A 26,541-nucleotide genomic window follows, 5' to 3' on the forward strand; every position below is an offset into this window, starting at 1 on the left:
CTAGAATTAATAACCATTCATCAAAATATAATAATTTGCTCTGCCTCGGGAGCAACTTTTAAAACAAGTGCCATACTGTAACCTCGATTTTTGCTTTTTATTTTATTTTTTAAAAAGGATGATTTGAAATTGTTTTTGTGAAAATGTTTTGTGGTAAACAAGTCAAGTCATTTTATTTGTATAGCTCTTTTGACAACACATTGTTTCAAAGCAGCTTTACAGGAAATCATGGATTAACAAAAAAAAATGAAACATAGATAAGTAATATCTATAATGTCTTATAGTGATCATTGTTAAGTTCTATTAATTATGATTGTAAAATTACCATAGAAATTAAATAATAAAAGATAATTGTATTTAGAGCCCCTGTGAGCAAGCTGAAGGCGACTGTGGCAAGGAACACAAAACTCCATAAGATATTGTTTGATGAAGAAAAATAACCTTGGGAGAAACCAGACTCACTGTGGGAGCCAGTTCCCCTCTGACTAAACAACATTATACAACAAATGCTGTCGATTGAGCTTAACTTGTATTGAACCTGGGATACTCATTTACTGGAACTTAGTATTAGACCTTTGCAAAAATCCCTAAAAACAAGTAATAGTTGTAATTGTGATGCTTTCCTTTGTAGACACCACTCCTGAAACTTTTCATAATCCAAACATCCCTAATGGACAAAATCAAGTCCAGTCGCAATGAATATTCTGTTTCACTAAGAAATACCTCACATTTTAGAAGTTACAATAAAAACGCTGCTGACACTATTTCATGCTGTCTTACAATTTGAAATTCATAATGTGGGTATTTGGAAAACGTGGTAAATAATTGTGTATTAATGTGCTTGTAATGTGTTCAGTGCATCTATTAAAATTAGGGCTGTCAATCGATAAAACATTTTAATCTAATTAATTACACGGTGTCCCGAGTAATTAATCGTGATTAATCGCATTTAATCGCATATACAAATATTTGCTGAGAAAGCCCCTCATATAACTATAACTCAATATATAATGATTATACATATTTATATCAATATATAATTATACATAGATATCTTTAAATATTAAAAAATTATATATATATATATATATATACACACACACACATATAAAAATATTCAGGTAATTAAAATGCTTTAGATTCATGTAGCAGAAGAGTTAATCATTGATAAGGTCATATAAAAAGCAGCTTTAGAATACAATGTATTGTTTACTACCATATTATTGATCATAAGTCAATCATTGGCATACAGTTCACAGCAATCCATTTCACAAGTGAATTTGTCAATCAGTTCGAGAATTATTATGAGGGCTTGTTTAAAGGCCCGTCAATTTACACCTGCGTCAGACGTATCGGGTGTGTTGCGTCATAAACATAAAATGTTTAGGTCTCTGTGTCAAGTTAAATATAGTTTAATACTCAATCATTAAACAGCTCTTGAGATCCCTTAGATCGCATTTGCGCTTCTTCGAGTGTTTTGAAAGCAAGAACGTAACGCATGTTTGTGTCGTTCTGCCTACTGAATTGTTTTCTTCACTGTATAAACTGTGTGTTGCTCATACAGTTGAAATTTCACTTACTGCCCTCTGGAGTAAACAGTTGGTACTACAAGCTTGCGTTTCTCTGGAATCTTCCTTATTATGGTCCGGGGGCATGCGATTAATTGTGTTAATTTTTTTAACGCGTTATTTTTTGTGAAATTAATCGCACTGAATTAACACGTTAAATCGACAGCCCTAATTAAAATAAAAATTTTCTCAGCCCCAACGCTGCACAGCCCCTGACAGCTGGGATCTCTCAGCATCTGTTTTTGTTATGTGCAAAATAAGCCTCCTTTTGTAATGGCCTAATAGCTCTCTGCTTGTGTACTTCTTTAAGGAAGGGATGATCATAATCAGCATTTCTGCCAGTGTGTTGTTGACAGAGGCATCCCTCTGCAGTCAAGTGTAGACTGAGCATCGTCTTACAGATCATTCAGAAAGAGAGGGAGAGAGTGATGTCTCGCAGCCGCAGCTATGTAATTATTCTCATTATGTCAAATCACAGTGCCAGAACAATAACTGTGCTTTCATTAAAGGATCCCAAAAGTCCATCTGCTCTATGTAGCTGTACTCTTAAAGCACAAACAGGAGAGGAGAAAAGCTAAAGATTTTCAACAAAGCTACACAGTAAAGGATTGAGCATGTCCAGCGTAGAGCTTGACAATATATCGTTTATTAAATAAAGGCTAAGCTTTTGATTAAACAGCCCATCTAGACTTTCGATAAATCAATCAGAGCTTAGGACACTCAGAAAGTAAAGATGGAACAATCTGTGTGTTTTAGTATTTTAACATGAGTGTGTTGTGTGTGTGTGTGTGTGTGTGTGTGTGTGTGTGTGTGTGTGTGTGTGTGTGTGTGTGTGTGTGTGTGTGTGTGTGTGTGCAATTGAGTCTCTCCTGTTTACTCTAAGGTTTAATCAGTTCCTGTCTAAACAGAAAGATTTGTTCTTGATCTACCCACTGATCTTCTCAATCATTGAACCATCAAGGAGGTCCAATCAGATGTCAACATGATAGACAGGGAACTCATACTGCTATCTTCCAGCTTGAAAACAGTAATGCAACACCTGATCGTACCAGTGCATTTCTTGGGGCTGCCAGGGCGTTTTCCGTGCATCCCTAACTTGCATCCAAAATTCTCCTCCCAGAACTCTGCAAACCAAACGTTCCGTCGGTTGTTGGACAAAGAACGGCTTTTGAAGTATCTGTCAAAGGCTGAAAAAGAGAGAAAAAGCATTGAGAAATTCATTTAACTGGTGCCTTGCAGTGCTGTTCAAACTGCATTAACTATCTTGATGGATCACTTATTAACAGAATGAAAGAGTTAATTATATGGTAATAACATTGTAATAAAAACTTACTGTTTTAGATGCAGAATTAATTTTATTTTCCAGTAATTTGTGATTACAAAAGGATTATACAGACATTTATAATCAGTACTAAATTATTACAAAATAATTATATAATACATTATATTCAATATAAATATCTTAAACAATGTACATTATAATATTTTTCTTTTCCAGCAATTTGTAATAACTAAATAATTATATAGACATTACACTCACTAAGACGAATTTTCCATGCCTTTGCGATTTGTTTGAGACTAGGGCTGTCACAATTCTGAAATCTGTCTGACAATTAATGTAACGTGATCCACCTGGTGCGTGATAGCTGTGCGGTGTGTAAACCTTACTCTCCTGGCCTTAAGAGACACTCTGGCGACCGAGGCTAGAGCCATGGCTTTTGTTGCCTCCTTGCTAGCGCATCCAAATCCTATTCCAGGGATCGCCAGTTCGAATCCCGCTCAGGGCAGTTCGAGTAGGACAGGTGACACTGGTGCCGTGACCCAGATGGGAGTGAGGTTTAGTGGGGTTTGTAGTGTCGCCTTCCTACTCGAAGGTTTACACACTGCACAGCTATCAAGTACCAGCTGGCTACTGTTACATTAATTGTCATTCAAATAATTTTGATTATGATGATTTACAAAATATCATACTTAAATGTACAATTTCGGGTTCAATGTTTTTGCCAATTTGACAACTTTGTTGCCATGACAATGTAATGTCAACAAACCGTAAAACCCTAAAATGACTGTAAAATTTACAATTTTAACAATTTTACAGCTCAAATAACTAAATGCATTTTTGTGGTAAACAACATGTGCCATTAATGCTGTCAATTGAGCTTAACTGGTATTGAACTGAGAATATTACTTTAAGGTGTATTTTAAATACTCCAATTTTTTACCTTAAAATAGGTCTCCCTTTTTTTAATGGTCACTTTCATTCTTGGTCAACTTTACATTTACACTGTTGTTTTTAAAGGCAGCCAACCCATGCAATTATATTATATTATATTACACAATAGTAAAATATTTCTGTCCTAAATTCTTCACTTTCACCAAACAGAAATAATTGCATTCAGGCCTATCTGAGACCTATCCATGTATGAAAATCAGAATATAAAACTTTCCAAGTTTTCCTTGACTTTTCTAGGCCTAGAAATCCCAAATATAACATTCCCAAAGAAAACAAACAAACAAGTTTTCCATGACTGTGGGAACCCTGAGAACATTTGACATTTTATCAGTTGTCATAATTGTGTCTCAAGGGGTGTTACCTTCAATGGATGCTCTTTTTGGAAGGATGGTAATTGCACCTTCTGCCACACTTTCCTGTTGAACCACTGGCGATATCTTGGAACCCCAGCTGTCCGATCCCACCCAAAGGAAGTGACCCGTTTGGTTGTTACGTTTTGCAGCATGCAAGACACGCCTGAAGGACCAGCAAACAGAAAACACATTCATAAAGTATAAGCCAGTTATAATAAAACCAAAGTAAGTTAATATATCCTTCAAACAGTAGAGCCTTCATTCATTTTGGCTTTCTGAGGTCAGCAATGTTCTCTTTCAGCATCACTTAAAATTGGAAATTGCTCTTAAGTCATCAGTGTAATGGACTAGATCCCAAAGATCATCATGTAATAGGCTTTAAAGGGCAATGGCTTTCATGAACATGGGAAAGTGAATGTGGTAAAATGAGTTTCTTCCTAGCCTTAGCCAGCGTGTTGTAGGAAATAGCTGACTTCACCAGTTTTCGAGATTTTTTACCTTCAAGAGCAATACTTACAACTTGGCTGCATCATCAGGGAGCCAACTCCCTAAATGATGCAATTAAATATCTGTGGATTGTCCAAAATTGAATTTTTTATCTTTTTGCTTATATATCCTAAAAGTTGACAAAAGTAGTACATTTAAAATGTACAGTGTTTCTCTTCCCAGAAAACAGACCAAAGATATTGACACCTCATCTTGCACTTAAATGTCTCTCCCCATGCCACCAACTAGCAAAGCAAATATCAAATTGTTGTTCATGTCTGTAATATAAACTTAAGCTTATTGGCTATTAAACAAAAGGGGATGGGCCCTACAATATGCCCTACCCAATCTTTGCGTCAATACCAAAAACATAAACACAGGGGGGAAAAACAGCAGACATCACATTTCATGTAGTCTTTAAATGCCAATAACAAATAACTAAATCCAACCACTAAATTTAAAAAATAAATAAATAAATAAATAAAAAAACACCATACAGAACAAATGCCATGTGTAAATCATAAAACCATTTTTATTTTCAATATGACAATTATTATTTTACCATCTGTTCTAGTGGTGGGGATTTACTCATTTTCTGTAAATTACACCTTTATGGCAGTAGTTGGCGACAAATGAATGTCTTTTATGTGTTTTAAATGAGTCATTAAATCATTGATAAAGCACAGAGCCATTCAAGACCAACTCAAATTTGCATGTCAGCTAAGAGACTTCAGCAGAGTGTTTCATAAATCATAAATGTCCTCTCCACAAATTACAACAAAGCATATCTATTGTTCAGGCAAAAAAAAATAAATGGTTCAGTGAAGGTGCGTATTCATTAAGTGGGTCAAATCAATGATATGCTCCTTCACAGCCCACACTCGAAAGCTATTAGCTCACCCTATAGTCAGTCTTTACATGCAAGAAAAAGCTACCAAAGCAGTCTCGCATTTCAGACGAGACTACACTGGCTTTGAAAGGGAGAGACTTCAATGAACAAGAAATATGAGTGAGTAAATGGAAATGAAAGAGAATGATTATGTGCGTTCACTTAAAAGATTCCACAAACAAAACACCACTATTATGCTCCCATTTTTTTAATGAGGCCCATTGTTTTTTTTTACAACTTATTTCCACTAACGGTTATTATTTATATTGTATATAAATACATGAATGCATAGGGCAAATGGCAATAAATAAGGGCACCTGATGTCATCCTCATTTGCAAACATGACGATGGCTCGGGCATTGGGAGTCTCCAGCAAGCGGAGGATGATCTTGTCAAACTCTCCAGGTCTGGGCTCTCTGGGGATCTTCAGTGACTGAGCAATACACACACCGCCTGAGAGAAAGAAGAAGAGTTACAGGAGAGAAAGAGAGAGAATAAAGAATGAGTATAATGGTGGAACAATGGAGAGGAAAGAGAGAAAGAAAGGATGGAACAAAGAAAGGATGGACCGAAGAGAAGAAAGAAAGAAAGAATTGAAAGATGATTGTGAAGTAATACAAATATGTGACAACAGAGACAAAAGATGAAAAGGAGTAGGTGAACAGCAAAGAAGATAATAGGGTATTGAGAATGAAATTGAGGATAAAACAGTGTGTGACAAGGAAAGTGACAAGGAGAGAGAGAGAGAGAGAGAGAGAGAGAGAGTGAGAGAGAGAGAGAAAGAGAGAGAGAGAGAAAAGAGAGAGGCAGGAAGTGAGAAGGTCGTAAGCACGGAAGAACAAATGAAATCTCTGGGTGGCAACTGAAATGTATTTCATTAAAAGATGGACAGTGACGCATATAGATTAGATACACAGGGACCAGAAAACAACAAACAGATTCTGTGTGTTTTTGCAGGGAAGTGAGGAAAGCCTTTTTAGATTGAAATGGTATCTGATAGTGTCACCTTGCCAAAGGTGCCTGTGGAAACACGAGGTGAAACACACCTCCGCTTATTTACTCGGCTAATGCAATTTAGACCGTGCAAGACTCCTCCTATAAAAGCCTATGGTCATAGTGTCATATACACCAAAACATACACAATAGCAATACTGTTTTTTTCCATATTTGACCATATAGAGGATGTGCAAAGAAAATTGTGAGAAGTTATGTTGTCAAGATCAGGTCTTCAATACAGCTGAGGCACTCACATGACAGTCATACAAATAAAGGAATCATGCTTTCTCTTGCCTAGAAACAGACTATCGACAGTACTCTCCAGGTCTATATATTTCCCATTGTTTAAATTGGGTTTGTGCACGATTGTGAGTGTGATTATTGCTTATATACAACAGTTCAATGAACAACTACATTTGTAAAAATTAGGAATAACCTTTTTTTTTTTTTTACTTTACTATGCGATGGATAATAGTCTGCCATTGCTGGTTCAAAGCAAATGATGCATCCAAACCTCCGTTCGTAATTCAAAAATAAATCCCCAAATTGGGACTGGGGAACCAGACTCCCCAAAAGAGTTAAGACCCCAAATGAGGGATAGCCTTTTGTAATGCCTGCTCAAAAAGCCCTCTACAAAGGTATAATATGTATTAACTTACAGAACATATATAAATTGCATAGAGTTAGATATATTAGCCGGCTAATCAGTTAACACTATGCTAAGCCATCAGGGTTATTGGTTAACTTGCTAACTTCAAGTTAATCTGTGAACACAAATAAAAGACAAAATATTAATTTGACCATTGTCACTTCTGTAATATAGTGTAATACACTATATATACAGTAATTTAAAGAGATTAAGTGAAATTATTTTATCGTCAATATGTAAAATATAAACAAGTGATTTTGTACTTTTCTCGCTTTGGGGTCCAAGGGGGTAGGATTCTGAAGATGGGTAGGATTTGGCACGTCACTGACACATTGACAGATCATTTGGACCAAGCAGCATTTTATATGGAAACAGACCTCTGCTCAGTGTTAAAAGTGTGGCTCTAATAACCCTCCATCTTCACTCAAAGCCCTCCATTACAGCATTAGCTCTTCATGGCCTGAGTAAAACACTCCAATACCCCTCCAAATACACTCTCTTGCCACTACAGTCCATTTAATGAACAGCTGTGGAGGGCACCATCCTGACAGCAGCTCAATGCTTCCTCTCCATCAAGAAATTCATCACTATTCCCAATTCTCCCAAAGACACCCAGTGATTATGCTAAATGGAAGTCCTTTCAAGGATAAGCGCCAATCTGAACATCGCCATGTTTTTCTTAATGGTGGCTGTTTTCCTTTGTTGTCGCCTCAGTCATCGTTAGGTAATTGAGAAGCTATGCTGTCATAATGTCTGCTGGTGGGGTGTCTTCATGGGGCACCATTTAAAATGGCATATCTGGCTTGAGAGAGTGCAACTTGTGAGGGGAAAATGAGAAACATCCACAACCCTGTTGAAAATAAAACTGATTAAACAAACCTGAGGTTGTTAACTGGTCCCCCTAGCCTCGTAGAGCTGGTCTTTTTTGTTGGTTTTAGAGAGTTTTTGTCACTTGTCAGGCTAGTAGGCCAGCAAAACACAAGCTTGGATGGCCTGGGAGAGCAGCTTGGACAGACTGGAGGACTAGCTAAACCATCCTAAACCACATATAACCAGCAAACCACCTATTTCCAGCAGGGAATAACACTTCTGCCCTGGCTAAAACTGCTTATTTCCGAAAAACTTGCGGTTAATACAGTATGTGGCAAATGTGGCTTGTTTGCATGTGAATAGATAAGCTTGCCACAAATATGTGGCACTGCTTGCAAGATTTTCACTAGTGGCAATGTTGTTTTCAGATATCCACAATTCATATACTGCATATGATTAAATGTCGAATGGGATTGCGATAGATGGGCTACAGTATTTATAGCATGCATGTTAGTATTAATATGGTTGTCACCAATGTAGCACATTCAAAATAAGTCACTAATGCAATTCTACATTAGAACGCTGCTTTAGAAGGTAGTAGCCTATTTAGGCAGTAGGAAACGTATTACTTTGTGACGGTAGTTAGTCGATCGAGTATGGCACATCTGAGGTTTATAAACCCTGCATTCACATTGGCATGTCGTTCAACCACTTGCTCCATCAAACCCACTGCAGTCCAGGCTTCCTGTCATTCATAAAATATTCAGTCAGGGCATGACATAAAATCAGATTCAGAGACTAAACTGAGTGTTCTGAATGGGTCGGTGGCCTCGACTACCGAGGAAGCTCATTTAGAGCTCTTGGTGTCAAATCTGCCAGAGGCAATAAGAGTTTGCAGTTGTATTAGTCACACTGTCGTGCACAACAGGGGTACAGCCATGACAATCTCAAACTATTTATCAGTGCCTGGGGCATCTTGTCTTTGTGAGTATGCATGGCACTTGTCCAATAAAATGATCAGAGTAAAAACATGATACCTCAAATCCCTCAATTCAGTAATGCTAGTGGTGTATTTGATAAAACCAGGTATATGATTTCTGTGTTTCCGAAAATGAAAAATATGTCATTCACTGACTCTTATGTTGTTCCAAAAACAAGGGAGAATGTTAGCCTCAGTCTCCATTCCATTTCATTGTATGGTAAAAAGATGCAATGAAAGTGAATTGTGAGGCTAACATTCTGCCTAAAATCTCCTTTTGTGTTCCAAAGAAGAAAGTAAGTCTTGTGAGTTTGAAACAACATAAGTGTGCATGATCAAACTGATATAAGAATTATTAATTTTTGTCTGAACTATCCCTTTAAGCCTATGCCTTTAAGGATGCAGAAACTTAATGGCAGATTTAATGTTCCATGGTTCACAGTAATTAAGAAGGCAAATGATTGTGCATCATTTAATGGGTGAAGCTGAAGCATTTCGAATGATTAATATAATTTTTTTTTTTGGATAATTTATCCATCAACCTTTCAAAAAAAAAATGAACATTTTCAGATTGTGCCAGCTGTGTACTGTGTGCTGACAGCTAATTTAACAGCTGTAGTGTGCATACTACAAAACGTACTTCAGTACTAAGACAGCAAGATACCTTGTGCAGAAGGTATGAAGGGATATGCAAGGAAGGATGTTGTGACGAGGAGGAGGGCTGGGCCGGGCCATCCGGGGAGGAGCCACTGTCATCCGCCAGAGGTTGGGGAGTGGCTGAGGGCCGGGCAACAGCATATCTGGGCACCGCATTCCGCTGCACTTATCCCTCTCCTCGGCTGATTAGCCCTATTGGGGAACGGGCATGCATAGTCACGGCCCCACCCTCCTCCTCGCACAGATGTGTACTTTAAGGGATACATAAGTAAGTATTTGTTGTTACAATGTACAAATGTACATTTGTTAATATGTGATAATCTGATGTTGTTTCACCAGGAAATATTCGGGATAAGTACAAAGAGCCACGTAAACATAATTTTGACAAAATGTAAATATAGTAAAGAAATTCTATGAGACCAGGTTGGTTAGCATGCAGAGTAGGTCTGTCGATAGCTTTTCTTTAAACGATAGTGCTTACGTGCACTACCCATTGACGTCAAACCCGGCATGAAACTGATTATATCCTTGTGCGACTTGTGTTTTGTCTTCGCTATATGCTATGCATAATTTCATTTCATTTAAACCGACTGATTTCAGTTCAGAACACTTTGGGCTGTCAGTAATGAGTAACGAGTCATGTGACAAAACAATATGGTGCAGATAACAGCAGAGTTTGTCTTTTGGAGAAACACTAACAAAACTACATCTGCTAAGAAACCTCATTAAGTTTTTATATTAAAACCTGATTGAGGCTCTAGATTCATCCAATATGCTATTTTGAACATGTGAGCGAATTATCGTGAAACGGCACAATGTTAAACACAATGACCCCAGATGAGGACTAAAGGCCTTTTTTCCCTTAGAAATCTTTTATTTACTGCGCGTTTTTACATTGAGAAAAAAACATTTGCTTTCAGAGTTTTTATATGGAGTTGGTATGAAATGAGGTGCATTTCAAACTGTTCTGAGACAAGTGCAGATTGACAGCACACTGGAGGTTAAGTCATTCTCTAAATCGGGAGAAAAGGAGCATTCTATAGCTTTCCAATGCAGCCAAGTGCATTCACTCCTACTATCTGACCAAAAGTTCAGTTTCAGGCTGCAGATAATGTTTGCATCTCTCAACATAGTTGCAGACATGGGGCAATGGTAATCAGTACATGGATTCAGAATGTATAATGCAAAGTTGTATTTTAAGTGACTGGACGTTGCTGGCCATTACTTCAGAATTAATTATGCTAATTTCTGATTGGTAAAATACTTCAGCACGGCTATCCCTGCTGGAAAATCCATCTTAAGTTGGTAGCTGTGTTTTGGAAAATGGTAGCCGGTCTAAGCTGGTCCTTAGCTGGTCCAAGTTGGTCATGAGCTGGTCAACCAGCTACCATCTACCAAAAACCAGCTTGACAAACTTGAGCTGGTATGACAAGCTGATACTTGGTCTACGCTTGTCTTCAAGCTTGGACCAGCTAGAGACAAGCTTGGACCAGCTCATGACCAGCTTGGACCAGCTAGAAATCAGCTACCATGTTCCAAAACACCACAACCATCTTAAGCTGGATTTTCTATTAGGGATCACTTGTTTGTTTGACAGTGCAAAGACAGAACATTGAGATTTTGTTACCAGAGTAGAAAACAAAACGTTGTCACATAAACGTCAAATTCAGTCAAATAATTTGTATTTGTATAATTTCAATTTTCCCAATATACATTGTTCAAAGCCAGTTTTACAGAAAATCAGCTGTGGTATCTGTAATGTTTTATAAACATCAATAACACATATGAGGACATAATTATTTAGGAAAACTATTTGCTCTAAAAAATTATTATTATTATTATTATGCATGTTTGTTAGGGGCAACTAGTTACAAATCATAAAGGGGAATTGAAAATGCACATGGCAGCAATCACGCTCGGGTTTCAGGATGATATTTCTTTCACTGCTTGAAGCAATTAATGATCTTAATTCATACACTGATGCAGTTACTTTTTTGTTTTGCACAACAAATCCCCTAAACGCAAACTCTCATACAGTTCAACTTTCAGATTGACCAATCTACCACAAATGAAAACGTTAAGTGTAAAAGTGTCCCTTAATTTTCGTGTTACGCAGTGTGCAGTCAAGAAGCATTAGGCAGCCCTTAAAATCTTCATACGATCAGAGCCAAGGAAATGTAAAAAATAACAAATCCCACATTGAAGCCCCTGTGGTCCCAGCCAAATTTATTTATACTGATTGATTACTGTACATTTTGCACAGCCTTTTGATATTTTGGCAAAAGTAAGACATGTTCTACTAGAGACACGGTAGAACAATCTCACCTTTTCCCAGCGACACGAGCGTAGCCACCTACACACAAAAGTGTGGGAGCAGGGCTTTTGTGTTTCTCCTGCAAACCGTGGCAGCCATTAGCTGTGCAGTGTGCATAACACAAATGCATACCACACCGTGAATGCAATAAAATGTTTGAAACCCGGAACAAAAAGCATCTGTGGGCTGAGATACACTATACATCGTTACATAACACTGTACGTTACACCAAACGACTAGAGTCAAAGTCAAGATCTAAAATGAAGAAAAATACATTATTTTTAAATGCATATCAAAGTCAGGAAACAAGGTTTTCTGCATTGACATTGTGACAGAGACATAACTAAATATGTCTGCCAATGGAAAATTGCTGTGACTGAGCAAAAAACTGGTTCAAATTCTGATTCCACTTGTGTTCCACTTTTGAGGATAACAAACTTCAGTGCTTTAATAATTCAAAATGAATGCTAAAAGGTTTACGATTCCTCTTTACAATCCGTCTTGGCAGGCATTAGGATTGAAAGCTTGGCAATGAGTCTTCTACAGCTCATTTCTAACTACCAAAATCACTGATGCAGTAATTACAGTAATACTCCATTTAAAACTTTCCCAGGTAGGAAGTTACAAAGTGTACCACTGTTAACTTGCAGTGTTGCCTGAGGGAGGCTGTTTCCTGCCTTTGAAGTGGAACAGCAGCAAGGTAGTACTGTAGACAAAGACATATCTCTGCCAGCTCTAGTCTAAGATCAAACTTTCAAAGGTAATTGCTGAAGAAAGACACATTTGGAATGGAGGAGAGGGGCTTCAATGCTATAAATCAGGGGTGTCAATGTAATTTTAGGTTGAGGGCTGGATTGGACTAAGCAGCACTGTATGCATACATGCCTGTATGCTGTTTATACAGCTCTGGAAAAAATGTGTTTCTCTGGATTTACTATTTATGGGTTTGTGTTAGAGTAAAATGAACATTTTTGTTTTATTTTATGAAGTACTGACAACACGTCGCCCAAATTCCAAATAAAAATATTGTCAGATTATTGTCAGCATGAATCAAGCAACGTACAAAGTTATCCTGGAAAAAAAAAACTTGCTTCCTTCTGCTCTAACAGTGTTCCACAAATCTGAGGATTGTTTTTTTCCAGTAGGACAATGCTGCATGCCACACAGCCAGGTCAAGGTCAATCAAGGTGTGGATGGAGGAGCACCAGATCAAGACCCTGTCATGGCCAGCCCAATCTCCAGACGTGATTATGATTATTTTTTCCAGAACTGTATATTATGGGTGTAACAGTTTGCAGTAAAGAATGAACTGTACGGTTCGCCACCCATGGTTCGGTAAACATTGGCACCGTGGTTCACCTCAAGTTTAATGACGCATCTGGAGCACAAGGCTTGCCAAAGAAAACTAAGCATCCAATAGACACGCACAGTTACAACCTCTGCTAATGCACCTTGATGAATCTGTAGATAGATACGTTTCACGTTGGTCAACTTGATGGCATCACCGTTCTGTATGCATTGTGTGTAGTTGAAAATGGCAAGCAGCAAGCAGAGAAAACGAACCACTGATATAGAAGCCCCCTGCGTTATTCAAATCTCCTGTCTGGAACATTTTAATTTTGCTGACAATTACAACAGCGATGGTCAAAAACATTTACAAAACAGGCACTGTTTGCGGACATCGCACGATGCAAGTGTCGTATACTGGTAATATACTGATAAATGATTAATCATTTACGCCGACATCACTCGGGGAAAGACCTGCCCCGTTACAACAGCCCTTCTCATATTAATTTAAATAGCAAGGTTATTCCATCTACAGTGATGTACAGCTTCCAAATGTTGTATATAAAGTATGTTAAGTTGAGTTTTAAATGCACTTTATGTTGATGCATGTAGCATAATAGTGGTATAACATTAAAATGTTGATTTAGTAATCAGAACAAAGATTTTTTAGCTAAGGTCCCAAGCAAAAATGAACCATGGTTTTACTACAGTAATATTGTAGTAACCATGACTGTTATTACTATGACTGCTGTCATCAGGTTTTTCTTAGCAGAAATCATGGTTTGGGTACAATTAATCATGGTTTTACAACAGCAATACTATAGTTTCTATATAGTAACCATGACAATAACCATGTCGATTTTGTGGTTACTATGATTTTACAACAAATATCATGAATAAACTATGGTTACTGTAGTAAATACAGAACCGTACCAAATCCCTGACCCTAAAACATGATACAAACCAAACCGTGAGAAATTTTACCCATTACACTAATAATATATAAAGTCTCTCTCTCTCTCTCTCTCTATATATATATATATATAAATGTAAATCTGAGGGAACCCCATCACTTTCCTTAATGTTTGAAAAGCTTGATGCGGTCCAGTCACAACATATCCAAATGCACTGGTACTATTGAATCATCTCCATAGTAACAGTGTAGCACAGTGGGGATTTCTTTAAGACTGCAAGGGAAGCTCAGCTTCCCCTATAATGTCAAAAAAATAATGGTCAAATATGTACTATTATGTAAACAATTTATTGACTAAAAATGCGTTAGAACACGTTCATCTCGAAGACGAGTTCGTTCAGAATCAGCTACATTACATATAGCAGGTTGGCTGACTCCATTTACTCCCGTAGCGTCAGTGCATTTCCTTGTTGAAGCCGAGCGTCCATTGACTTCAATGTTGCTGCTCTAAACAGTTTTTTCAGTGCTCCGAAAATAGACGGTCATTGGATAAATGCTGCGATTATGTCCCGCCCACGGACGCTCAGCGTCTCTGGGGGTGAATGAGGAGTGGGCTGGCCCGGACTCCGGGCTTCCGCGTGATGATTGGAGGATCTGTCGAAAGACTGCATCTCCTTTTGATTGACAGCGAATCTGTACTATAAGAAGTCACTGAAGCTATTTCACGCTCAGTCCCATCGCGGATTTCTCAAGTGTAGTCGAAAGACAAACTGCTGCAACCTATTTCTTTATAGTTGTTTGGCGAAATTGCTAGTCAATTTGCATAATACATTTCACACAATTATACACCACATTCCTTGTTTCAGTTTTACCAAGTTTAATATATTTTGTTTTAGAGCGTTCGTTCGTTCGTTCGTTCGTTCGTTCATTCAGTCATTCATACAGTAGGCTAGGCTAGCGTCGTACGGGTGAAACTGCGCACGATGGCAGACGGTGCTAATATTGTCGACCTGATTTTGGCGAAGCCATTTGAAAGTCTTCCTTACGAGGAAAAAATTAGAATTAAACAGCAGGGCAGATCAACACCTAAGATTGATTTAGTGCAAAAAATAGGGTAAATAAGTTTATAATGTAGGCCGAAAATGAGCTTCCTCTCTTTGAAAGACCAGCAGCCGCCACTGGTGTAGCATCTCCTCCACATTGTGCATTCACTATCAAAATCATTGTCTAAACATTGCATTGCAGATAGCACACATACGTCACAGCTAGCGTTTAATCGCCACTCTGCTTGCAGCGAATGAGACACAAAAACCTGCATTTATACAAAGAATCCCAAACATTCAGTTAATATCCCCATTATTTTTTTTTTTTACTAAAATAAAAATGGTCACTTATATATATATATATATATATATGCAACATACATTTCAAAATATAATTGACATTTTCATAATAGTTTTTTTTTTCTAAACTAAAATTTTTCTACAATTTGTACATAAATGCTCAAATATATGAACTCTAATTGTATTTGTTTGTATATGTGTGTCAGATTTCAATATTGGATGATGTAAAAATTGCAACAGGCCTATTTATTGAATCCTCATTTGTGTTTTTAGTTTACAGATTTATTGCATGTCTGAGGCAGAACATTTTAAAACAAAAATAATTAAGGGTCTTCCAACACCCACAGGTTTCCACTAAATGTATGGTACTTTTGTGTGTAATACTGTTTTTTTTTTCTTCTTTTGCTTCTGAGTTATTGTGCACTAAATATGTACTTGCATTTACAATGTAATTAACACAATTACAGAGGTATATAATGATGATTTGTAAGATCTATTTCGACCTCACTCAGACCGTCACCACGGTCTTACCTTGAATGACGCCATTCTTCCGCCTGTCCTCGAGACCTAATATCAACAATGTCAATTGACTGACCTTAGAGGTTGGCTATATAACATCCAGGTGAACCAACCACTTCCTCTTGCCTTTCTTGCCTCATCTGAGACCGTCGCGGTAGAGTGAATTTTTGATTACAGGAAAAACTAGTTCCAATCCGTCACATTTTCGTGCAGGTGCTTCACGTCCCTGAGGATTGAGGTGGTTTTCTCCTCATTTAAATTTCTCGGCGCGCCGTCGGAACGCACGCCGGTGAGTGTTTCTTTATTTTTTTTCAGCTTGTTTACAGGTATTTATTATTGGTTCTTGGGTCAGCTGTTCGCAGCAGGAGAGAGTTTTTCCATCTTTACTGCGTGTGCGCACGTAGAGTGATGGATATATTATTTTCTAATAGATTATATGATTTTCAAGGAGTTCTGTTCGCAGACTTATTTTGAAAGATGAGTATGAAGTGATTCGTCACAATCTATATATTAAGGATATCTGGTTAACTGTGTTTAACTAATACCTGCAGTTTAAGGAAGTGTTTGATTTGATTAATGAATGGAGATTCGTCACAATCTATGTTAATGGCATTGTCGCTTGTGTTTTTCAACTAAATGCCGGTAGTTTATTTTAAAATCTTGCAGTTCAACTCCAAGAATTAATTAAAATACTGTGATTCGTTACAGTTAATCTGTCTATTTATTTAGTTTTCTTATCATAGACCATTATTATATGAGTGACTTGACCTCTGGCTTGTTGTTATGAGTCACTCAAGATGTCAGTTTTGCCAAACTGGCATACAGTCAAGAGATGGGCACCGTGAATGTCCCTCCTGTTTGGGTATGCAACATCTGTTAGATGATATCGAAAACCCCTGTGCAGCTGCAATAGAGCTAACTTTGCAGGAAAGAGTGCAGAGAGCCAAACATTTAACTGGTGGCAAAGAAATGATTCCCAGTAGTTTCTCTCACAAACGCAAGAGGCCTGATGAGTCGATCAGGTCTCCAAGTTCTGACATGCCTCAAGATAAACGGGAGAGGGCCACGGTAGTGCAAGAGCCCAAGGACGATACTCGGTTACAAATATTGGCAGCATTACGTGACTTAGCTGGTAAGCTTGAAACACGTAACACTTCAATAAGCACGCAGCCATCTGCAGCCCCTATTGCACCCTCTCCTGGAGATGAGTTAACATCACATCAGGAAGAGAGGGATGATTCTATAGATGCCGTGTCACTGCATGCAAATAATTCCCTTTATGGTAGTGAGGAGGATATTGGCGAAAATGAGGAAGATGAATCCAGGTCCGAAGTTTCAGAAGGAAGCCTGCATTCTGACATTCTTTCACGCATTTTAAGTGCAGCAAGGGTCCTGGGCCAACCCCCACACAAGGTGTATGGACAAGTATTTCCCCTGCACAGCCTACTGTGTCCATTCCTGTGGCTGAGGATTATTCCCAGATGCTGAGGAAAGCCTGGAATAATCCAAAGGCTGCACCCCAGTTTAATGCAGGTTGCAGGCGGTTTGTTAAATTGGATTATCCCCCTGAGAGTGGTATGGGGAACGTGCCATCAGTGGAGCGAGAGATCGCAGCCTTAACCACTTTGGGACCTGATAAGGTTACAGATAACCCTCGTTGTCCTGGTAAAGAGTGCCAAAAGACCGATCGGTTAATGAGCCAAGCGTATAATGCAGCTACCCGAGCAGCTCGATCAGGAAATGCTTTAGCAATAGTTCTGGCTGCTTTGAGGAAGGTTGTTAATAAAGAAGAGCATGATATGATGAGTTTAATTGACACAGCACTCATCACACACTCACAGCTTACTAGGGATATTGGGGCATCCATGTCTTCAGCTATCTTAGCCAGAAGACAAATCTGGTTGGCGCAGACATCTTTGCCTGACGCTATTAGAAAGGACCTGACTAATATGCCAGTGGTTCCAGGTCGGATATTTCACACTGATTCACAGTCTCTGCTGGACACTGCTGATCAAGCAAGACGCAGAAGGGAATCAGTTCAGCAGACATTTGGTGGACTTACCAAATATGGCCATACAGCAGCCCATTCCTTTCAGCCCCCACACTTTCCTCGTTCAGAAACTTGGGGGTATGACAGAAGGCGAACTAGGGGTTACCAATTCCATGATCGAGGCACCAGACCATTTTACCAGGCTCCCCAAACTGACCAGTCTCATACTCCAGTCAGGGGAGGGTCATTTAAGAGGCGTTCTACCAGGGGTTTCAAACCTCGGGGAGGCCAGGCATAGCGGTCTTGGAGTCGCCGGAGAATGCTCCCAACTATGCCTGGACAGTTGGGAGAAGGTAACATCAGATCCTTGGGTTCTAGATACCATCAAGACAGGATACAGGATACAGTTCCGGCGGCGCCCTCCTACTTTTTCAGGGGTTCAAATGACCATAGTCAGAAACCCAGTCCAGGCACAAATTTTGGCCAACGAAATCACAGTCTTAGTACAGAAAAAAGCAATTGTACAGATAAGTACCAGCAAACAGCTCACTGGATTCTATTCGAAGTATTTCCTAGTACCAAAGAAAGACGGGGGACTTCGACCCATTCTGGACTTACGACAGCTGAACCGATTCATAAAAGTATTGCCCTTCAAAATGCTGACTACAGTTCAAATTCTGGAATCCATAGAACCGGGAGAATGGTTCACTTCCATAGACTTAAAGGATGCATATTTCCACATACCCATCTGTCAGGATCATTGCCCGTTTCTTCGCTTTGCTTTTCAAGATCAGGTCTACCAGTTCAGGGTCCTTCCATTTGGCCTGTCTCTGTCTCCAAGGGTCTTCACCAGAGTTGTTTCTGCAGCCCTTCGTCCTCTTCAATGTGCAGGTTTGAAAATTCTATCATACCTGGACGACTGGCTAATTTGTGCTCCTTCTCGCAGCCAAGTACTGAAGGACACAGAAATGGTCCTTCAACATGTACAGTCACTGGGTTTCAAGGTGAACTGGGAAAAGAGCAATCTAAGTCCCAGACAACAGACAGTGTTTGTGGGAATTTCGCTGGATTCCCAACTGATGACTGCATCTTTGTCACCCCAGAGGGTGGAACAGTTGGTCAGTCTAGCTCAGTCATTTCGTCTGAACAAGAGAATGAAGTTAATTCAATTTCAGCGATTATTGGGCATGATTGCAGCGGCAGTGACTGTGGTCCCACTCGGCCTTCTCAGAGCCCATCCACTACAACACTGGTTGAACAACTTCCACTTGCATCCCAAATTACAAAGGCATGTGAAGATAAAGGTTACACTAAGATGTATCCAAATGTTACGCCCTTGGAATACGAAGACGTTACCATCACAAGGGGTTCCTCTAGGCAACATCCCAGCAAGGCGATCTGTGATAACAACAGATGCTTCTCTAATGGGGTGGGGAGCAGTTTGGGAAGGCAGGTCCATCAGGGGACTCTGGGAATCCCCTTGGACCTCGGAGCACATCAATGTGCTGGAACTCAAGGCAGTCCATCTCTCCTTGAGGGCTTTTCTCCCATTGTTGCAGAACAAACATGTTTTGGTGAGAACAGACAACATGTCTGCAGTGTACCACATCAATCACCAAGGCAGCACCAGATCAGCGCGATGTCTCCAGGTGACAAAGGAACTACTCTCTTGGGCATTTCTGAAGCTCTCATCACTCAGAGCAGTATACATACCGGGAGTAGCAAACAGAGCAGCAGACCTGCTGTCTCGAACTGGACCTCTCCCGGGAGAGTGGCGTCTCCATCCCGAAGTGGTAAGAATCATATGGAGTTGGAATGGTGAGGGTCGATCTGTTTGCGACTACAGAGACAACTCATTGCGATCTATGGTATTCCCTGAACAACCAGGGAGGTCCCTTGGGGGTAGATGCACTATCTCAAGAATGGCCGGAGGGATTGTTGTACGCTTTTCCTCCCCTACCTCTGATTCACCTGGTGCTCAACAGGGTAGCGTTGGGTCATCACAAGGTTTTACTTGTGGCCCCCAGGTGGCCAAAAAAGCATTGGTTTCCAAACCTTGTACGTTTGGTCCAAGGTCAACCTTGGCAGTTACCAAAGAGAGCCAATCTTCTCTCCCAAGCGGAGGGCCAAATCTGGCACCCAAAACCAGAGATACTACAACTGTGGGTATGGCCCTTGCTCAGCCCCTCTCTAAAGACTTAGACGAAGCTGTATTGAGGACAATAAATAGTTCTAAGGCACCATCTACGTGGAGTAACTATTCTAGCAAGTGGCGAATATTCTCAGCATGGTGTCAAGACCAACAACTAGATCCAGCCAAGTGTGACACCAGTTTGGTTCTTCATTTTCTTCAATCATTGATGGATTCGGGGAAGTCAGTTAATACCATAAAGGTCTACATTGCAGCCATCTCCCACTTTCATGTATCAGTGGATGGTGCAAATATTGGCAAACACCCTTTGGTGTCTCAATTTCTTAAGGGTGCACACCGTTTACATCCAAGGAGAAGTATGAGAGCACCTGCTTGGGACCTTTCTATTGTCTTACACTCACTGACCAAAGCACCTTTTGAACCTCTGGAGCAAGCCGATCTCAAGTTCTTGACATGGAAGACAGTCTTCCTACTGGCGATATGTTCAGCCAAGAGAGTTGGTGAATTACACTCTTTATCAGTCAGTGAAGAATGCTTGAGATGGAAGGCGGAAAAAACGGGGGTTTTTCTTTGGCCAAACCCGTCATTTCTACCCAAGGTCCTTAAACCTAGTACAATAAATCAAGTGATTGAGCTTGATGCTTTCTGTCCAGATCCCCTTTGTTCGGGTGCTGGGTTAGATAATTCTTCTCTATGTCCTATTAGAGCATTGCACACATACATTGAGCGTACTCATCAATTACGGCAGTCACACATGCAACTATTCATATGCTTTGACAAGAGGTGTGCAGGCAAACCTGTGTCTAAGCAACGATTGTCTCATTGGGTAGTGGATACAATTTCACAAGCTTATGTCAACCAAAATCTACCTATCCCTGGTGATCTGGTGGCTCACTCTACCAGGAGCATGGCTACTTCCTGGGCGGCACTCAAGGGGGTAGCGCTCTCAGACATCTGTGCAGCAGCCTCTTGGAGCAGCCCATACACGTTCACTAGATTTTATAGGATTAATGTGGCAAATCCGAATTCTTTGGGGTCTGCTGTATTATCTGTGACTAAATGAATCCCTCGTGACCCTGGTGGTATAAGTCATCCAAGGTAAGACCGTGGTGACGGTCTGAGTGAGGTCGAAATAGATCGTAAGTTATGACCATAACTATGGATCTATGAGACCGAACGATGACCGTCACCATCCCTTGTCACTCGGGACGAACTGGGCGTTCCAGGCAAGAGGAAGTGGTTGGTTCACCTGGATGTTATATAGCCAACCCCTAAGGTCAGTCACCTGACATTGTTGATATTAGGTCTGGAGGATAGGCGGAAGAATGGCGCCATTCAAGGTAAGACCGTGGTGACGGTCATCGTTCGGTCTCATAGATCCATAGTTATGGTCAGAACTTACGTTTTCAATGCATGTAATTAATGAATAATAATTACACTTGTAAGTGACTAGTTACGGACATGTTTGGCCTTATAAAGTATTTATTGAGCCTTTACTGGCTGATTTTACATTTGCTTATATCATAACAATGAATTTATAATGTTAAAACCAAAACATAACAGTAGCTTGTATGATGAAAAATCCTTTATAGGTTATCAGTATTCTGTGTGAATGTGCAACTTTTAAGTATAAAATACATGTAGAAATCATATAGTATTTCAAAAAGTAGTGAAGGTTAGGGTTAGGTTTAGGGGTTAATGTAGGGTGCATGTGGGACTCGATACTGTATGGTAGGATTTCATTTGAGGTGCAAATAGCATCTAACACTATTTGCACTTTGTGCAAAGAAGATGCTTTTTGTTGCTATTTACTCTAAGCAACAAAAGTCTCTGCCTTCTATATTTATTCTATACTTATAAGCTGAACATTCACACGGTGTAATTCGAATCTATAAAGATGTATTTTGCATCTTAATAGCTATTGGTATCTTATGTTTTTACCTAATAAGTTCATTATTAAGAAAAAAAGGAATGTAAAGGGTCTATTAGGCAAGGGTAAGTAAACAGCACATAAATGTTTAATAAATAACTTATAATTCTAAACAAGTCCGTAACTAGTCTCTTACAAGTCCAGTTATTAGTCATTATTTACTGTCTAATTTCGGATCCCTAAAATAAAGTGTTACCATAAATATATATATATATATTTATGTGTGTTTATTATTATTAAAAATATTCAGATAATTAAAATGCATTACATTATTGTGGTTTAGAATGTGTTGTTTATCTGCATATTATTGCACATAAGCCAATCAATGACATACAGTTTAAAGCAATCATTTTGGAAGTGAATTTGTCAGTCAGAGATTTATTATGAGGGCTTATTTAAGGACCCATCCTTAATTACACCTGCATTAGACAGATGCTTGTGGAGCATCCTAAACATAGCATTTTAGGTAATTGTGTCAAGATAAACGTAGTTTTATACTTAGAACACGTATTGAGATCCCATAGTTTGGATTCGTTCTCCATCAAGCTGTGTTTAAAAGCAAGGCTGTATCCTTGTGTTATGCTGTCTACTGAAGGGTTGTTTTGTTCTCTGTTAAAGCTGCGCGTTGCCTATACAGCTGAAGTTTCGCATACTGAACCCTGGAGAAAACAGGTGGTACTTCAAGCTGGAATTTCTTCCTTATTACGGTCCGGGGACATGGCGAGATAGGCCTATGTACTCAACAAACATGTCTGTGATTGGTTACAATCCTCAACCACAAACGTTAATTCAACCAGAGTAGATCTAAATTGTATTCTGTAATTGACCCTTTTCACGATTAGTTAATTGTAGCAGCTGTAATTGTATTCTCGATTACTTTTCTGATTAATAGTGCAGCCCTACTACGTTCAGTACACATTAAATAGTAATATGTAAATTGGTATATGTTTAATATTTATAGCACTTTATAGTAATTCATACTCTGCACAGATAATAATTTATTATCGGTAGTGTCTTAATGGTTTTACATTCATCCTCTAACAAGCATTACTGAATTATACAGCTTGTATCAGCTTTCTGAAGCTAAACCTTAACACTGAAGATCAAAACTGTCTTAAGGATCACCTAATGTCAGCTTGTCTTCATATTCACCACATTTGGCATTCTCCTTTAAGAGTTGTGCATGACTTTTTTTTACATCAGAAAAGGAAATAAGAGGACACAATTTATTCCCATTACATCCCAAAGGACACGAGTGGGTGCAGAGACAATTTTCACCTAGGACAGGGTGTTTGCGTAGCATTACAATGACAGAAAATGCTTTCATGTGGATAATACACAGAGATCTGCTCTTGACTCCTGTTAATGTCTTTTTTGAAGGCTTTGAGAGTTTGAATACATAACTAGTGCATTTGATATAATTCATGGTTACAATTCAAACAGATGTCATGGATAGATTTTAAAGGGATAGTGCACCCAGAAATGGAAATGTTGTCATTATTTACTCATCCTTACCTTGTTCTAAAACCATACAAATTGCATTCATCTATGGGACACAAAAGGTGTTAGGCAGAGTGTTAGTAATGGACAATCAGTCAATCTGCCAAACATCTGCTTTCATGTACCACATAAAAAAACCTACTGGTTTTGAAAGACATGAGGGTGATAAAATTCAGCAGAATTAATTTCCTGTAAATAACCCATGTTATAAAATCACCGTTTAGGTTTAAAAAGGCACAACAAATATTGCAATTTTATAGGCACGTTCCCTTTCGCCTACTGCTCGTACCACCCATTTGCTTTCTAATGAGATTATCTAACTTAATCTCAGCAGTCATATCAGCCTGCAGCTCAAGACCGGTTGCCCAGTGAAGCTAAACAGGGTTGAGTCTGGCCAGTACCTGGATGGGAGACCTCCTAGGAAAACTAAGGTTGCTACTGGAAGAGGTATTGGGGAGGCCAGCAAGGGGTGCTCACCCTGCAGTTTGTGTGGGTCCTAAAGCCCCAGTATAGAGTCGGGGACACTATACTGTAAAAAAGCACTGTCCTTTGGATGAGATGGTTTTGGGACAGGGCGTTGGCACATCAACTGCCTAGAGTTGTTGATGGTAAACTGAGGTCCTGACTCTCTGTGGTCATTAAAAATCCCAGTAAACTTCTTGTAAAGAGTAGGGGTGTAAAAACCCTAGTGTCCTGGCCAAATTCCCTCCATTGGCCCTTCTCAATCATGTCCTCATAATAATCTCCATTGAGTTATTGGCTCTATAGCTCTACTCTTTCCTCTCTACCAATAGCTGGTGAGTGTACTGGTGCACTATGGCTGCTATCGAATCATCCAGGTGGATGCTGCACACTGGCGGTGCTTGAGGAGAGTCCCCTGTTCACTGTGTAAAGTGCTTTGAGTGTAGTGTCAGAAAGATATATACAGTAAATGTAACATTCAACTGTCTCTGCTTCAACAGAGAAAATGAAGAGAAAACTGTTGAAGTTCTTCGGTAGAGGTTCTTTCAAAGAACAACTAGAACATTTATCTGACAGTACAGAAAATAGAGACATTGAGTTTCATTTAAGCAAGGACGCCATGTGTTGATGAGAAATTCAGCTTCTCCAAGGTCAGTAGTGAGAGGCTGCCTTGAAGTAAATTAGAAATATTCCTCTATTCGCTGAAAAGTTTGACCATAAACCTTGTATGCATCATTTGTGTTTGATTGCGTTGTGCTGTGAAGCTTAGAATTAAAAGGTTAATTCTTAATGAAAATATAATGTGACAAATTAGTTCTCAAATCTCCTACATTTTCACACATTTAAATTTGCCGCAGTGACAAAACACACACACACAAAACTATGAAGCTTGTGCACAATTTCTTTTCCTCTGACACCTTCTCATAATATGGTGTCAGGACTGACTGTGCTGTGCTGATGCAAACCAAGACTTTCTCGTTGGATTGGTGAAGATTTTCAGAGAATTAAGACTTACACTTCGGTCTGTTTCTGACATAACAAAGGAATTAAAAGTTACCATCCCTGAAGCATTTCTGGATCCTTTAAATAAGCCTCTGAGTTAACATGTTTTCTCAAAGAACATCAAACTTTTACCTTAAGTGACTTATCCAGACGTGTTGTTGAAACGGAGCATCTAGACAAGAGGCGATGAAACTGTATTGTATTATGCTCATAATTATTAGTATTTCCTCAGTGGAAAGATCGGGAATATTTGCATCACTCCTATTATAATCAATCAATTAAGCTGTTTAATGAAGCTGTCTGCGTGACCTGTGGACAAGTTAAGGATATTTTTTGAATCATAAAAATATTTTTCCTGTCTAATCTGAGAATTTAGCAGTGCGATACTGCAGATATTGTTAACATTTGTTTGATCAATTGCTTTTTATATTCCTCGTTTGTATGTTGTTTTGGATAAAAGCATCAGCTAAATGACTACATGTAATAGTAAATAACTTGTGCAGTTAATTTCATTATATTTGGAGCGATCTATTGTCACTTTTAGAGCTCTACCTCAAATGTACAATTAGTTGGCTTAAATTTGACTCACCTACAGTACCAGAGATAAGATGTGCTACAATTGTTAGTACTGCATATATTCAACCAGCTTCACTGCATTGCTTTTTCAGAGATATAAACACTTTAATTTCACTTTAATTTTAGTTCCAGGCATCCAGGGAGCATGCAGCCACCAAATAACATGGTCCGCTTTTTAATAATGACATTTTATGACAATCGTGTTAACATTAGTGACATTAATCATGTTAAAGCCACTATGAATGAAGCACCTCCCACTGTTGTTTTACAACTTGCAGGAAATGTTCAAGGGTCAACGATGTCACTTCCTCAAACCGACAAAGTCCATGAAATGGTCTATAGCGCAGAAATGATATGGATTACTTTATGTGCTTTTTGAGCTTTACAGTCAGTGACTGTCAGTCACAATCACTATCATTTCATCCCTCATTCTTGTGTTAGGAAATGTCATACTGGTTTGGAACGATTTCAAAATAAACCACGACTAAAATTGTATACACAAACTACTAGAGCTTTCAAGCGACATCCACCAAACTTGGCACAGACCTTCAGACTGTTCTGGAAATGTGTACTATTTATTTTCTTTGCACAATGGGTGATCCAAAATTGGAAATAGGCTTATACCGCCCAATGGAATGAAAAATTCAAACTCCAATTGTCAAAAAATTCTAATGAAAAAAACAAAAACAAAAAACAAAACAAACATAAAAGGCCTTTAAACTTAAAGGGATAGTTCACCCAAAAATAAAAATGCTCTCATCATTTACTCACCCTCATGACATCCCATATGTTTATGACTGACTTTCTTCTGCTGAACACAAATAAAGATTTTTAGTAGAATACAGTATTTCAGCTCCGTAAGTCCACACAATGCAAGTGAATGGGTGCCAATATTTTGAAGCTCCAAAATCCACATATGGACAAAATAAAAGT

The 26,541-nt window shown here is 39.0% G+C and overlaps 1 protein-coding gene across 1 annotated transcript in view; it reads right to left on the bottom strand.

Annotated features, from left to right (window-relative positions):
• LOC127640699 (metabotropic glutamate receptor 8-like) overlaps positions 1 to 26,541 on the bottom strand; it is a 190,777-nt gene that overhangs the window by 60,651 nt on the left and 103,585 nt on the right. Inside the window, exons 4-6 of the mRNA XM_052123396.1 lie at positions 5,847 to 5,982; positions 4,163 to 4,317; positions 2,618 to 2,755 (exon numbers count right to left, since the gene is read on the bottom strand). Coding sequence (XP_051979356.1) covers positions 2,618 to 2,755; positions 4,163 to 4,317; positions 5,847 to 5,982 — 429 coding nt within the window. The remainder of the gene's footprint in view (positions 1 to 2,617; positions 2,756 to 4,162; positions 4,318 to 5,846; positions 5,983 to 26,541) is intronic.

Source organism: Xyrauchen texanus, chromosome 49, assembly GCF_025860055.1.
Source record: "Xyrauchen texanus isolate HMW12.3.18 chromosome 49, RBS_HiC_50CHRs, whole genome shotgun sequence".
NCBI classification, from domain to species: Eukaryota; Metazoa; Chordata; class Actinopteri; order Cypriniformes; family Catostomidae; genus Xyrauchen; species Xyrauchen texanus.